This window comes from Crotalus tigris, unplaced genomic scaffold, assembly GCF_016545835.1.
Source record: "Crotalus tigris isolate CLP2741 ecotype Arizona unplaced genomic scaffold, ASM1654583v1 scf7180000019261.33174, whole genome shotgun sequence".
Classification (NCBI taxonomy): Eukaryota; Metazoa; Chordata; class Lepidosauria; order Squamata; family Viperidae; genus Crotalus; species Crotalus tigris.
Genome location: NW_024097460.1, coordinates 4,504 through 21,807, shown reverse-complemented (window position 1 = coordinate 21,807; position 17,304 = coordinate 4,504). Strand labels below are relative to the sequence as shown.

General features: G+C 39.3%; 1 protein-coding gene across 1 annotated transcript; it reads left to right on the top strand.

Moving 5' to 3' along the window:
- Positions 1–2,413: 2,413 nt before the first annotated feature.
- Positions 2,414–13,767, top strand: LOC120316144 (C-type mannose receptor 2-like). The gene is made up of 4 exons (XM_039361399.1): positions 2,414–2,986; positions 5,530–5,703; positions 12,559–12,723; positions 13,625–13,767. Exons 1-4 carry the CDS (start codon positions 2,731–2,733, stop codon positions 13,765–13,767), a joined length of 738 nt encoding a protein of 245 aa, XP_039217333.1. The 5' UTR covers positions 2,414–2,730.
- The last annotated feature ends 3,537 nt before the right edge of the window (positions 13,768–17,304 follow it).

Here is a 17,304-nt window from a genome sequence, read left to right as displayed (position 1 = left end):
AAGATATTGTTATGGAGTTTGGCTTGAACAAATGTGCCACACTTACATCAAACAAGGAAAGGTAGTGAAAACTGAAGGAATCAAGATGCCCCACGAAAATAACATTAAGAGTCTGGATGAGGAAGATTACTACAAATACTTGGGTATCCTTCAAGCTGACAACATCAAGCACACTGAAGTCAAGAAAAAGATTAGAGGTGAATACATCAAGAGAGTAAAGAAGATCTTAAAGTCCAAACTCAATGGAGGAAATACCATAAAGGCAATCAACACCTGGGCAATCCTAGTCATTAGAACACAGCTGGAATAGTGGATTGGACTCAAGTAGAACTAAAAGCAATGGATAGGCAGACCAGAAAAATAATGACAATGAATCATGCCCTTCATCCACGCAGTGACATTGATAGACTTTATCTACCAAGGCAAATAGGTGGGCGTGGAATGCTACAAGTACATCAGCTGGTTGAAGAAGAAAAAATGGCTTTGGAAGAATATCTGAAGAACAATGATGAAGATGCACTGAAATTAGTATATCAGGAAGGCTTACTGACTACTGGAGAGACCAAACTGGCCTACAAGAAAGACCAAATGAAGAACAGAATAGAGGCATGGGAAGACAAGCACTACATGGCCAATACATGAAAAAAATAGCTGGGAAAGCAGATAATAATAAAACCTGGCAATGGCTAAGAGCAGGAAAATTAAAGAAAGAGACCGAGGGACTAATTCTGGCTGCACAAGACCAAGCCTTAAGGACAAATGCATACAAAGTCAAAATTGAGAAGACAGCAACAGACAGTATGTGCCGCCTATGCAAAGAAGCTGAAGAAACAGTGGACCACTTGGTAAGCTGTTGCAATAAGATTGCACAGACTGATTACAAGCAGCGGCATGACAAAGTAGCAACAATGGTGCATTGGAAGATCTGCAAAAAATATCATTTGCCTGTAAGCAAAAACTGGTGGTATCATAAAATAGAGAAAGTCATAGAAAAAGATAAAATTAAACTGCTCTGGGACTTCAGAATTCAAACAGACAAGCACCTGCAACATAACACCCCAGACTTAACAATTGTTGATAAGACAAAAAAGTCTGGATAGTGGATGTGGCAGTGCCTGAAGACAGCAGAATAGAAGAGAAAGAACTGGAGAAGATAACAAAATACAAAGACCTACAAATAGAAATAGAAAGACTGTGGCAAAAGCAAGCAAGGGTAGTACCAATAGTCATAGGCGCCTTGGGAGCAATCCCAAAACAACTGGAGCACCACTTGAACACCATTGGCATTGACAAATTCGCTATTAGTCAATGCCAATGGAACTGGCCTTACTAGGAACTGCTTCCATCCTGCGACGATATCTGTAATACATCAAACATCCACATCTGCCTATCCCAGGTCCTGGGTAAGGACTCGATAGGTAGACAGAATGCCAAATTCAGTCTGAACATCTGGCTGACTGTGCGATGATCAATAATAATAATAATTTTATTGTCATTTTGAATGTACACCAATCGGCATACATCAAAATGAAATTCGTTATATACAGCTCTCAAAGGGTCACTACCTCTGATATACACTCCTTGTTCATGGCCAGCTCAAGTTTAGATCGTCCATTTTAGTCTCTAAGAAGTGAACAACGGCAAATAGGACAGATGGAAATGGAGCTCCATGTGGATTAGCCCTCAAATTAGCTTGTATTCCTGCATGACAACCTCGCCTCCTTTCTTTTTTCTGATCCTGACTCTTCCACCTTTCCCTAAAAGAGGCCTTGCTTCTTTTCGCCCCTGGAGCATGCTGCCGCCGCTATCAACTCCTCCAAGAGCCTCTCTTCCTCTGGGCCTGCCGACAGCCTCATCCAGTTCCTTCATTCCATACGACCCGGGACCTCTCCTCCTCTGCCTCCTTTGGAAACAGCCCTACAGACAAGGAAGATCAATGAAACATTGGAAATTATAAATCAGCAGATAGATAGGCAACCCAAAGAAATACGAGAATGTAGCTTGAATAAAGGAGGAGGTGAAGGAAAAAATGCTGAAATGAAGGAACTTGTAATATCAGCAGAAATGCTGGAGAAAAGAGCAAGAAAGATAAAGAAGTGATCAATACTAGGTGAAGATGAACTGCATGGTTTTTGGTTGAAACTCTGACCAATCTGTGTATGTGTGTGTGAATTTTCTTTGAAATTATGGTTTGATGTGAGTTTTATAGATTATTCCATAATTCTTTCCATTGTTCTATGGTATCTGCTTCTTTGAAAATTTTCATCCATTTTCCCACACATATTTTGTTTGTGTTCTGTTTCTCTGTCATATTAGGTAAATGTTTATATATAAGTATCCTAACTGATACTGCTGATTTTGTATGAATTTCACATTTTTTCCTTAATATCCCTGTTTCCTTTTTGAGATCTGAGTTTATCTTTCGGGCTATTTGTAAATACATCAACCATGATATATCCCAGCTTTCATTAAATAGTTCTTGCTATTTGCTTGTTGAATCTCCAACATGCAGAGCTTTTGAGAGAGAACCTTCAGTAGCTAAAGTAATATTTGTTGTTGTTTATTTGTATTTTCTCAGATTCTGGGATATTTCTCATCTATAACAGTGGTCTGCAGAGCTGCTTGGAAACAAAGGACTCTTTGGTGAAAATTTCTAAGATCTGTAATGCAAGTCTTCATGCTCAGAAGTGGAAATGGGTTTCCAGGAATCGGCTTTTCAACATCGGAAACATGCAGTGCTTGGGAGTCTCTTGGAAATCTGCAAACAGCAGTGCCACCACCCATGCATTGGCCACTTATGAATGTGACCGTGAATCCGTTAACATGCGGTGGAATTGTCGGAGTCTAGGGGACCAGCTTTCCCAGTATTTGAGCTCGAGGTTGGGGAACTGGTCATTGACACCAGCTGAGAGAGGTGACCAGGCTCATGGAGGCCAATGGAAGATCTATGGCCAGGATGAAGATTTGTGCTCCAGGCCATACTCTGGTAAAACCCACATTAGAAGACTGAAAATTAATGATGTTGTCTCTTATCATTGCAAATCTCATAATTAAAATTTTATTCTGCACTATCCAAATTTAATATTTTTAGATCTTTTTATTAAAATTATTAGCAAAAATATTAACAGATATCAATGACTCTCATGATTACGACTAATAGTAGTACATCTTATGAGTTCAAGTTATGTAATTTAGCATTTTTCTTCCAATAGGCAACCAGCTAGCTGCCTTTGCATCTTGAAAGTAGAGCAAGATGGTGATAGGCAGCATTAAACTTTGATTGCCCAAGCATTATCAGATCATTGCTATAGCAATTAAAGGGTAATTTCTGGGCTTCTGGATGTTCCCAAAATCCCTTAATTTTAGCCCTGCAGGAATTGGGAAGTTATTGGGAATTGCAGTTCAGCAATATAGGCAGCCAATCCCCAGTATCTGACTTAGATGATAATCTCCTACTTAATTTTTTTAGTAAAGGTAATCTGTATTGGTTGTTATAACAAAATATTATTAGTTTATATAGTAAATTCTTACATGAGGAAAGTTGCTTTCAGTCCGCTTTGGTCCTATTCACTTTAGTTATCTAATTATGAGCAATATTTGTTGATAGTTCATTATAAAACCTTAGAAAGCAAATATAGAAAAGTTGCCATTTCTCTGATCATAGATTTCCTAAGAAAACTAAATACAAAACAATACAATCTCCTGCCTGTTTTCATTCATTTTTCAAACTGAAATGAAAGGAGAATTCATCATCAATTCCAACTATTCTCTTCAACAGAGATTTGAATTAAATTAAGAATGTTTGTTCCTAAATTCTACCAATCATATTATAAATCTGTTGAAATAATACTTTAAAAATATTGGCTACCTTGTTATATTCTAATTTTGATAGTGTACCATAGATACACTAAGATTCTTACTATTCATTTCATAGGTTTCATCTATTGTCCCCAAATCAACTTGAATAAATAAATTGTACAATAGTATTAGAAATTTTTACTGTTTTCCAAAGTACATATAAAGATTCAATCTGCTATTTCAAGATTTTTACTACAATTTAGATTTCCATTTTTTCAAAGGATGGATGAATTCCAAAGCCATCAACCACCATTCATTCTGAATATCTCTTACCTTTCAAAAATGAGCTTCAGCTTGTATGAGAAACAGCTGTATGATGAAGTAGTGGTTTCTGCTCTGATTTCAGTCCAGGCTCAGCTATTATACTAAATTCAGTCTAAATAGAATGTTCTAAATAGAATATTCAGAATAGAATATTCAACGAATAATTTGATTTCAAATGATCTGAATGCTACTAATTTATCTGAATGGTGGGACTTGTGAGTAATATAGTCAGGATCCAAAACTTTGTCAGCAGACCTTTGTGCATATTTATAGTTTTACAGTTGCACAGAATTAGTTATTTGACAATGCCAAGATGTATAGCTTGTATTAGAACAGTAAAATAAAGTTTCTCTTAAGATAAATAGAAGATTAACAATACTTCATGAAGTCTCTGACACCAAAAAGTGAACCCAGAAATTGCAAATTCACTAGTCTAAATATTTTCCAAAACAAATGTATAAATGCAGATTTATTTAGTTTGGATTTACTTTCTCTCAGTCTAGGATTTGGGCAATCCTAATGCAGAATTTTAAAACTGATTTTGCAGTATGAAAAATGAATAAGCAAAACAAATTTGGATAAGAGCATTTTAGTAATATGTATGGAATTATAACTTATAATTGATAAGACAGATATGTATATTTTTTTCCTAAAGAATATATGGAGAATCTTCATTGCCCTTCATTGTCTTTGAATATAGAGAACTATGTTTCAAAGAATCAATCTCATATAATTGCATTTGTATTAATCTACTGTGATCTATAATCCACCTATTAACACAAACATAGTTTTGTGGCATCTTAGTCTAACCAATTTTTATCACATATAACAGTAATTAAACTGGATAATTTTTGAAGTTCCTTAAAAGATTGTTTTCAGAAAAGATGAACATGGGAAGCTTTCTGAGAACTATTAATTGTTCAGATACTGCTAAATCATAAACAGAATTATAGGAGTTACTTTTCCAGTATTTAGCTATCACCATTCTTGACAGGAATAAATATTTTTTTCTTAATTAAGTAGTATGTTTGCTAACACAACCAGGGATTGAGTTGATTTTTTTCAGCAAATTTTCTTTCAATCAACCAATAAATCCTGAATTCTCTAAATGTATTGTTCTCCACTTGATGCAGAATTTATAGATTATGTTATTGGAGAGTGTGTGGGGAGACTATTGTGGGGGGGGGGTGTCATGTATGGATTGGAACAATCTTCTAGCAATTAAAAAAGTGTTGGATTAATTTGAAATTAGACAGCGTAGGCTGATTATAGCTATCCATAAATGAATTATAGAATCTTAAACTGGATCACAAACTGTTGGTTGCCAAACCTTTTGTTCAAAATTATAAACATCTCCTTTTTCTAGCAGAGGACAAATATGAGTTATAGTGTTCTTCTCTTTTTCAGAAATTTACACTATTCAAGGCAACTCTCATGGAAAGCCCTGCACCATCCCCTTCAAGTACGATAATCTGTGGTTTCATGACTGTACAAATATGGGACGTGGAGATGGTCATCTCTGGTGTGCCACCACACAGGATTATGGCAAAGATGAGAGATGGGGATTCTGCCCCATTAAGAGTAAGCTGCTTCCGGTTTTACAGAATTGTGGACGTATGACTCCCTAGGCCAGGGGTAGGCAACCTTGGCTCTTTTATGACTCGTGGACTTCAACTGGCTCAGGAATTCTGGGAGTTGAAATCCACGAGTCATAAAAGAGCCAAGGCTGTCTACCCCTGCCCTAGGCTAATACTTTCAAAAGAATAAAGTGACTATGTGCAGTTGAAGTTAAATGGGTTCTTCTTCTTCTTCTTCTTTTTTTTTTTTTGCTAGATTCCACAAGAGTTTTTGTGGTTTCTCTTTTTCACAGCTAAGCTTCTAAGACTAGGGCTATGATTTCCTGAATAATTCTGCTACTGAAAAATCTTTATAGATTTTTCCTGGTTCTTTTTATTACTCTTTCCTCTCACTTTCCTGTCAACTTAACTACCTACATTATTTTCCTATACTTCCTGCCTTTAATTGCTACTTTGTAAATAGGTTCAGATTATATGTATATATTTTTCTCTAGCAGTTGCTTTCTTTTCCTGCATTATATGTCTGATTCTTCCCCTTAATAACTAGAACAATGAAATACATTTGATGCAGATTTAGTGGAATGGTCTAAGTACTTTTGTCATGGAACACGTAGAAAAGTGGTATTTATATATACACAGGATGTGTATATAAATGCATATGTATATACAGATAAACTTATGACCACAGTTCAGCCCAAAATTTCCATTGCTAAAACAAGACAGTTGTTAAGTGAGTTGCACCCAATTTTACAATCTTTTCCACAAAGTTGTTAAATGAATCACAGCAGTTGTTAAGTGAACCATGCAGCTGTTAAGGAAATCTGGCTTCCTTCATTATTTTGTCAGAAACCAGCATGGAAGGTTACGAATGGTTATCACATGACCTGAGATACTGCAACTGTCATATATACATGCCCAAATTTTGATCACATGACCATGGGGATGCTATAAAGGTAGTAAGTGTGAAAACTAGTCATAAGTCTCTTTTTTCAGTGCCATTGTAACATTGAATGGTCACTAGGTGAATGATTGTAAGTCAAGGGATACCTATAATTGTTATTTATTACTGCAATTGGAAATGGAAACATGGTTGCTAATCGAAGCAGCCACTAAATGAAACTGCAACTGTGCTTACAATCTTATTTCAATTTTCCATTGGTTTACAGACTTGCCAAGGTGATAAATGTGAAGATTGGTTACTTTTTAATCACTATTCCAACTGAACTCTTATTGTAGTCCTTACTTAATGATCATTTGTTCAGCAACTGTTCTGAGTCATGACAATATTGAATAAATGGTAATTATATTACCAGTCCTCACAGTTACAACCATTGCAGCATCTCTACCGTCACATGATCAAAATTTGGGCACTTGGCAGAATGCATTTATGATCACAGCATACAACTCTTGTCACCCATCAATCTCCCTCCCATTCCTGTCCTTTTGGCTGCCTTGCACTCTGTCACCCCTGCCTCTCTGCTGCCCTTCTGCTTCCCACTTCACTGCCCATCCCCCTCCTTCCTTTAGGTCTCCTGAGGTGTCATGTCACAGAGGCCAGCAGCATCTTTAGCAGGGACGAAGGTCAGCTGGATGCAGCTGGGAGTGGCAAGCAAATAGTGGATGGTGATAGAGGAGTGCAAGGTGGCCAAAAGGGCAGAGATGAGGGGATGAAGGGGGGGAGTTGGAGGCAAGCGTGGTAGGAGGGAAGAGCCTGTCTGCCGAAGGATGCTCATTGGGCCTGGCAGAGGAAAATGCAGTAGGACAGAGACAGCAATTCCTGCAAGCCAGGAGAAGCATGTAGTTCTTGCCTAAAAATGGCACCAGTTCTTGCTTAATGACTATAACCAGGATTACCAAAACAATTCCTAAGCAGTGCAGGCCCATGAAGTTTTCCCTAATCACCCCTTTGCTTAATGACAGACGTTCTGGGACAAATTAGGGTTGTTAAGCAAGGACTACCTATATGTAGGATGCTAAGAAAAAGACACAGGCATGTCTTGAGCAGAGGTTTGAAGCTGCAGGACACAGCTTGACAAACTCTGAGTTTATTCCTTCTTATATACTTTTTACATACATAGACTTTGCCATTAACTGCTGACATTTTACATTTAGAAGTTTAACCTTTAGCTGTTGACATAAAGTAATTGAAAAATTCCTTCATATAAGCAATTATTTTCTAGTAACATATTACACGGTCAGAGATCAGGTAAAGACAAATACAGGTAGATGAAAGACAGGAAGAGATAAAGATGGGAAGAGATAAGGGAAGGAACTAAGCATATTATCTGTTTAGGTAGGTAAGATATTAAATCAAGAGGGGGTGATCTTTTGACTGCTTCCTTGGGACAAAGGGTATCAAAAGGTTATGAGGTTTGTGGGGGGGGGGGAAGCATGGCAGTTTGCTGCGTGTGCAAATTCCTCCACAACTCACTTTCCTTTATTTTATTAATGAAGACATTTTAAGCAGGAGTAGTTAGTGGGTCTTAGCTTAGTATGGAAGATTGCAAGACATCTTATTAAGTAAAGAAAAAAGACATTGAAATAAACAACAACAGCTGATAAGGATAGCAACTATTATAATGAGATATTGAACAATCTTTCCAAGAAGGCCAATGGGAAGCCATGACCATAGAGCACTCCACCAATTTCCTAAGGTATCAATTTTTAAATCAGAAGCCAAATTATGTAAAACATTAATTTGCTTTTGAATAACGCCAGATTGATCAGAAACATTGAAATAACAAATAAACTGAAGCTGGGACATACACAGGTATAAGACAGGTAGAGAGTAGATTTTCCATGTCATATGATTCAGAAATACAAAAGTCTGTCACTTGTGTTACATTAGCTAATTGCACCCAAATATTATATTTCATCCGTGATTCTAAAGGATGAGATGGAAGAGCTTGAGCCCCCACACAGCAATTAAGAAGGAAAGAGAGGCAAAGAATGACTAAGGAATTTGCAGTCAAAACCACAAATGTGGCAGCGCATAAATTCTCTGGTGTAGGTTCTTTTCCCTGTTGCCTCAGAATCTCCTGCACTTTGGATGTTAGGTTCTTCACATCGCCCCAGGTTGTTGGTCAACTGCGATGGTGAGAGCAAAAGGGACGTTGTGCTATCTGAAGAATCACCTGCTTCATTTCCAGTATTGGGTTCTGGACTTGATGCCATGACATCTTTGGCTGGTTGCACACACTGGGCTGGAATCCAGAGAGGGCCTGTAGGAGCAAGCACAGAGCATAGCCTCGCCCCCAAGTTAGTAAGGGAATTGGATCTAACCAGGTTTTATCAGACAATTGCCGATAACGTACCAATGGATTAGGAAGCACAGCTTTCTGCTGAAAATGACGCTGGTAGGCAGTAGTTTTTTGAAAAGAAATATTTAGCTGATTTAAAGTTATTAGGACTTTATTGACTCGATTATTTATCCATGCCAAATTAGGTACCCTTGATCCCTCCTTTTTTATTTGTTTATGAAGGCAGTCCTTAAAGGACCGATACATATGTGAGAAACAAAAGATAGCTGCTGTAAAGTTAAAAACAAAGCCATAAGATTGGGGTCGATCCTGGGCATGATGTAAGCACCTGTAAGATTAAAAATAAGTTGGCACACATAATGAGAATCAGAGATTAGGTTAAAAGTCTGTTGAGAAAAGGTGTGGAAAGCTAAAATAGCAGCAGATAATTCTGAGCGTTGTGATGAGGATTGCACTGCAGTGTAGGCAGATGATATAAAATACAGCCTATATAGTCAGCATTGAAGAGATAAGTTATTCTGAAAATAAAATTGAAAATCAAATTTTGGGATAGGAATAACAATATTAATTAAATCAGTCCCATTTCAAGGACAAGCTTGATTGTGTCCTAAGGTTATTTCAGCAACAGCCTGGATAAAAGATGAAACATTTTGGGATGGGATAAGTAAAGCCATTCAATACAATATATTTTTTGCGCTTCTAACACAGCTAATATTCCTGTAAGTATCTTACTAGTAAGAAATATCAAAAGTGTTAAGTGACAATTCCTATGTGGAATTCTGTCCACAAATTGAGTACTCAAGTACTTAATTTGCTCAACTGTGGTAAATGCTGCAAGTGGAACTACAAATGAGATCTCCAGGTTGTTTTCCTTTGGTCAATAAGTTAAATTCCAAGTTAATCAAAGATGCAAACAAATTTCTATTAAGTAGGTTAAATATTTACAAAACTTAAGTTTTGCTAGCTGAAATTGCAAGAGCGGGGATTAAATTTCATCTCCATTCGCAAACTGGAATTCTTAGCAGAGAAGGAAAAAAAAAGTTTAAAACGAACAGTTTTCTCCCCCCCCCTCTTTCTGTCTCTCTTGCTCTTAAAGCAACACAGCCAGTTGAAAAACAAAAGAGACAGGAAAAGTTTTTTGTTACAAACTTTTCACCACTAAAAATTAGTTTTCTCTCCTTGACATGCATTTTCCATGCAAACACTTACTATTACTTTTCAATTACAACAATAAAATCTGCAGTTTTTTATTTCTTTTACAACCTGGGAGAGAGAGGGTTGGGGTGGGGTTTGAGGGCTAACACACAGACTCAGGTATCAACAAATTAATTCATTCATTTTCATTCTAACTGCTTGTATAAATAATTCCACATACAAACATTTCATTTTATACTTTCTCCAGGCAAACTATTTATTTTTAAATAAGGTCTTTTTGTATTGTTGTTATCAGAGAGGGTTTGACCCTCTTCCAAGTCTTGGAAATAACACAGAACAACACAGACAAACATATATATATACAAATACCAATAAAACAACATTGATTTAGACATATGGCTTGTCCTGCAAAAAGCGAGAAAAATCATGAGATGATTCCAACCAAATATGTTTTGTTTTTGTTTTTTAAATAGGGCCCTTTTAATCATCTCCTATTTTTCTCACCATTCCAAGCCCAAGCATAATGTTCTGGGTGGCCACACGCACATATACACATATACACACATATACATAAACAAAAGACACATCAATTTGGGGTTTGAGGCTAAAACAGGCCTCCCCTTTTAATTAAAAAGGAGGAGAACATTTATGGTTACTTCCAACTTATCCCAGCAATTTCAAAAGACATTGGGGAAAGACTAAAAGGAATATTGAAGGTGTGAAGGGTGAGGGAAATGTAGCAGCCTCCTCTCCTTACCTCTTGACAAAAGGGAATTGAATAGAGCCAGATTAAAAGGGGAAAAAAGAAAAAAAAACTTGCTTTCAGTTCTTTGAATTTTCTTTTCTTTTTCTTCCGTGGCTTTAGTTGTTATCAGATAAACTAGCCAGCCGGAGGTTTACAAAATTTTTCAGTGTTGTCTTGTTAAAGATTATTTATACTTCTACACATCAACACAAAGCACCATCAGACATTGTCTGACAGGGTTAAACTTAACAGCTACTTGAAGTTTCAAAACATCCCAATTGTTCAAAACACATTGCAGAGGAGTACATTTTAATTTAATTTGTTTCTTTAAATTCCTCTGACCATTCCCCATATATATTTTTTCTATTTCAAGATTGTTCCTCTAATATTTTCCTTATGGGGGTGTATGGTGGCTGTAAGGAGGCAAAAGAATTAGCCTCTTCAGAAGGAGCTGAAAATCCAATTAAAGATGCTTTCGGAGGCACAGTTTTTACTTTGATCCTAATCAGGTGTGGGGCTTGTAGTTAATTGTTACCCTGCTGAAGCATCTGAGCCAAATTTTTCCACTGCTTGATTGCATTGATGTAATACCTGTACTGGAGCCCAAGATTCAAGATGTAAAGTATGCCCTATTTTTTTCCCAATCTTGTAACCTAAGCGTCCAGCGCTTAGGATATCAAGAGGAATGTTTCCCTACCTCACCCATCAGCTTCCTTTTGTCTGCATCAGGCGTTTTCATGCCTGATGTGTGTAACAGGAATCTGAGTTCCTTTGCTGGTGCTGAGATAGATTGCAACCCTTACTTACCACTGAGGGGTCCCGTAGGACGAAAGTGCACTTAGGGGTCTATTCCAGACGCTGGTAAGTAAGTTGGCTGTTGCTCCCTCGGAAGGGGGGGCTGTCCCAGTTGCTCCATGGGAGGGCTGCCCCACGTTGGGCGCCAGATGTAGGATGCTAAGAAAAAGACACAGGCATGTCTTGAGCAGAGGTTTGAAGCTGCAGGACACAGCTTGACAAACTCTGAGTTTATTCCTTCTTATATACTTTTTACATACATAGACTTTGCCATTAACTGCTGACATTTTACATTTAGAAGTTTAACCTTTAGCTGTTGACATAAAGTAATTGAAAAATTCCTTCATATAAGCAATTATTTTCTAGTAACATATTACATGGTCAGAGATCAGGTAAAGACAAATACAGGTAGATGAAAGACAGGAAGAGATAAAGATGGGAAGAGATAAGGGAAGGAACTAAGCATATTATCTGTTTAGGTAGGTAAGATATTAAATCAAGAGGGGGTGATCTTTTGACTGCTTCCTTGGGACAAAGGGTATCAAAAGGTTATGAGGTTTGTGGGGGGGGGGAAGCATGGCAGTTTGCTGCGCGTGCAAATTCCTCCACACCTATATGTCTTATGATAACAATGAAAGCTTAATATCAAATTCAGCATTCAAGAAATGTATCTTTCTATGCAGTTGCTGCAATCTTTATGAAAACTAGATTGCATTTTGTCTTCTCAATCCACCTTGCATTCTCTTCTTTTCTTCTTTCACATGATTATTCCCTAGGCAACCCTGGCCACACAACTTAAAAAGCTGTAGAATGAATGTATAACTGGTTTGAATCCATTTGCTAACTAAGGTGACGACTTATTGTGTTAACGTGAAGTAACTTCCTTTTTCTCCTGCCCTCGTAGGCAATGACTGTGATACATTTTGGGATAGAGACCAACTCACCAATAGCTGCTATCAGTTTAACTTCCAGTCCACCCTGTCTTGGCAGGAGGCCGGAAAGAGCTGTGAGCAGCAGGGAGCCAGCTTGCTTAGTATCACTGCAATTCATGAACAGACCTACATCAATGGTAAGCATTGGAAATCTATATTTGAAACAGGTTCTCTTAGTAAGCGGGATGGAAAAATGTTTTGCTCTGCAGACTGATATGTTTACCATTCTTTCACCTATATGACTAATATAAGCTTTCCAATAGTGGTTGTTTGTTGGGTGTTCTTCAGTATTTTGATAGAATGAATATCAATACAGAGAAATTATCATTATATACCTATATATAAAATATTTGACTATGCAATATGAATATTGTAAAAGAAAGCTGTTCAGTGCAAATGGATGGCTCAGAAGAGAAGAGATTCAGAGAAGACTAGTTTATGCTTGGTGTGTAATGGGTAATTGACTATTACCATGGTTTAACAAGAATGTGTAGAAAAGAATGTTGGTGGGTGCCATTATGGCTTAGGACAGTGATGGCGAACCTTTTAGAGACTGAGTACCCAAAAACCACCCCGCCCCCACCTTACACCCCCGTGCCACCCCTTGCCGTGCTCCGCCCCCTGCTCTGCTCACCCGCAGGGCCAGCCACCACTTCCACAGCCCGCTGACTGCCCAGGTGGCCCAGCAGTGCCATGGCAGCTACACCTGCGCCCTGTAGCATCAACTGCATGCAATGGGGTGTAAGGGCATAGTCTTGTCTCTGCTGCCTGGCTGCCATATCCTTGGCTCTGTGCTGGCTGGGCTCAGGGGCAACTCTCCTTCGGGGGGCCTGCTGATGAAAAGGGGGCCACAGGGGGAAGTGGGGCTGAGGCAATGGTGCAGGTGCCCGCAGAGAGGGCTCTAAGTGCCACATCTGGCACGCATGCCATAGGTTCGCCACCACTGGCTTAGGATGACTTACGGTAGAAGATCTGATTCTATGACTTACGGTAGAAGATCTGATTCTGTGACTTTCTATCTTTCTCTGACTACACCAGGACTGCTGACAGGATATGGTTCCACACTCTGGATTGGGCTTAATGATTTGGACCTCAATGGGGGCTGGCAGTGGTCTGATAATTCCCCCTTGAAGTTCCTCAATTGGGAAAATGGTAAGCTGGACCCAGAGACTGAAAACTGAATGATATTATACACAAATAAAAATAATACATATTTTGTATGATTAGCGTATCAATGGATCTTGTTTACTAACTGTATAGATATCTAATATATATATGTATGTATGTATGTATGTATGTATGTATGTATGTATGTAGGTCTTTGGTTGTTCAGGTTTTCTCCCGCGTAAAATTGGAAGTGTCTTGGCGACGTTTCGATGAAGTCCCATTCGTCATCTTCAGGCTGGCGTTTTCAGCTTCGTGCTTCGAGCAGCAATGTGTGTGGGTTCTTAGCTGTTCTTCCTTTTAACTGCCAGGGGGGGTATGAACTGATTGGGTGGGAGCTGGGCTGTGTTCTGATTGGGTGGAGGTGTGTTCTGAATGGTTAGGGGCTTGGCTGTGCTCTGATTGGCTGGGGGAGTGTTCTGTTTGGTTGTGCTCAGGTTAGTCTGAGTTGCAGAGGGTTTAAGATTTTGGGCTGCCTTGCTATTTTCTGGCTTCACGTTCGTGGTCGTGCCTCCTCTTCATGGAGGGTGTCAGTTTGCTTCATGTATGGATTGGAGGTGTTTAAAGTGGCTAATGATGCAGCTGTGGTCTGGCTTCTGGTTTGTGGTTGTGCCTCGTCATCGGTGTGGCTTTGGGTTTGTTTTTTGCGTGGATGTGTGGTGGTGACATCCTGTGTGGTTTTTGTGAGTGTGGGTCTGGTATCATTTTTTCTGTTAGGGAGTCGTTTGTCAATAAGGGTGGGTTTCCAAATGCTGGTAGGCGGGAGGTCATATCCACTTGTTTCATGCTGTGTTGGTCGGTGTTTTTCACTAGATGGAATTCTATGATTATCGTTATTAAAATTTTTCACTTTGGCAATGGTTCTGGTATGTAAAGTCAATTAATGTCCTGGATGCTTTAAGGTGTTGACCCTTGAAGATGTTGGTTCTTCTTTTTTGACTGAGTTCTTATGTTCTTCAATGTGTGCACTTATTCTTCTGTTGGTTTGTCCGATGTATGTGGTGGGACAAGTGGTGCATGGGATTTCGTACACTCCTTGATTTTCTAATTCAATTTTATCTTTGGGGTTTCTAAGGATGGTGGATATTTTTCTGTTTGTGCAGAATGCTGTTTTGATGTTGTGTTTATGGAGGATCTTACTGATTCTGTCTGTGGTGCCTTTATGTATGGGAGGAGGGCTTTGCCGTTTTCTTGTTCTTTGTCTTGGATTTTAGTGGGGGTTTCTTTTTGGATTAGGTTTGTAATCTTATTTCGATGGAATCCATTGGATGTTAGTACATTGGTGAGAGTGTGTAGTTCGGGTTTTAGGTGTTGTTCGTCAGCTAAGCGTTTTGTTCTGGAGATGAGTGTCTTGGCTACAGAATTGATCTGTGCTGGGTGGTGGTGTGAGAGAGCGTGCAGATAGCGGTTTGTGTGTGTTTTCTTATGGTAGATGGTGTGTCCTAGGGAGCCATTGGATTTATTGTAGACTAAGACATCCAGGAAGGGAAGTTGGTTGTTAGCTTCTGTTTCCATGGGATAACTGCTACTTTTGGGGTAGGGTGTTGAGGTGTCGTGAGAAGTTGTCGCAGTTTTCTTTCCATGTGGCCAGATTATGAAGGTGTCGTCTACGTATCTGAGCCAGAGTTTGGGTTTGTGATCCGATTTTTCTAGAGCTTGGGTTTCAAAGTGTTCCATGTAGAGGTTGGCAATGACAGGTGAGAGGGGTGATCCCATGGGTGCTCTTCTGTTTGTTTGTATTTTTGTCCATTATAGATGAAGTATGTGTTGGATAGGCAGTGGTTGGTCAGATCTAAGATGTGTTTGGGGGGGTTATATTTGTTTTGACTAGCTGTCAAGGCTTCTTTGATAGGCACTTGGGTGAAGAGGGATATGACATCGAAGCTCACTAGTAGGTCGCTGGGCTGTAAGCTTTGTTTCTTTATGATCTCTATAAACTGGAATGAGTTTTTTACGTTTTGTGAGGTGAGGAGTTCGCAGAGGGCTGTAGTTGTTTGGCGGGAAAGAAATTTGGCTAGGTTTTGAGAGCTGAGCCTATGGAGCTGACTATCGGTCGAGTGGTTCCTTCTTTGTGTATCTTGGGGAGGACCATAGTGTTTGGTGCATCTGGATGATTTCTCTCTGGGAAGATTCTTTGCTGGATCTCCTTCGCTAATGGGGGAGGCTTTTATCTTGGTTCTGGTGGGTTTTTCCAGGTAGGTGGTGGGATCTGTATTTAGGGGTTTGTATGTGGAGTCTTGGAGTAGGTTGGTTAATTTGGTTTGGTAGTCAGATGTGTTCATAACCACCGTGGCGTTGCCCTTGTCTGCTGGTAGGATTATTATGCTGTTGTCTTCTTTCAGGTTACATAGTGCTGTCTGTTCTCAAAATACAGTTCACCATGGAAACAGAAGCTAACAACCAACTTCCCTTCCTGGATGTCTTAGTCTACAAGAAATCCAATGGCTCCCTAGGACACACCATCTACCAGAAGAAAAAACACACACAAACCGCTATCTGCACGCTCTCTCACACCACCACCCAGCACAGATCAACTCTGTAGCCAAGACACTCATCTCCAGAACAAAACGCTTAGCTGACGAACAACACCTAAAACCCGAACTACACACTCTCACCAATGTACTAACATCAAATGGATTCCATAGAAATAAGATTACAAAACTAATCCAAAAAGAAACCCCCACTAAAATCCAAGACAAAGAACAAGAAAACGGCAAAGCCCTCCTCCCATACATAAAAGGCACCACAGACAGAATCAGTAAGATCCTCCATAAACACAACATCAAAACAGCATCTGCACAAACAGAAAAATATCCACCATCCTTAGAAACCCCAAAGATAAAATGGAATTAGAAAATCAAGGAGTATACGAAATCCCAGGCACCACTTGTCCCACCACATACATCGGACAAACCAACAGAAGAATAAGTGCACGCATTGAAGAAACATAAAAAAGGAAAACTCAGTCAAAACAAAAGAGGACACAACATCTTCACCCTGGTCCACACCTTAAAGCTACAGGACATGAAATTGACTTTAAAAATAACCAGAACCATGTGCCTAAAAGTGAACATTTTAATAACAGAATAATCGCAAGAGAAGCCATTGAGATAGAAAAACGCCCACCACACAGAATGTGAAAAAGCGAGATGATACCTCCCGCCTACCAGCCATTTGTAAACCCGCCATAATTTAAAAACGACTCCCTAACACAAAAAATGATACCAGACCCACACTCACAAAAACCACACAGGATGTCACCACCAAACATCCACGCAAAAAACAAACCCAAAGCCACACTGACTATGAGGCACGACTACAAACCAGAAGCCAGACCACAGCTGCATCATTAGCCACTTAAACCCCCCCAATCCATACATGAAGCAAACTGACACCCTCCATGAAGAGGAAGCACGACCACGAACGCGAAGCCAAGGAATGGCAGGGCAGCCCAAAATCTTGAATCCCTCTGCAACTCAGACTAAACTGAGCACAACCAAACAGAACACTCCCCCAGCCAATCAGAGCACAGCCAACCCCCCAGCCAATCAGAG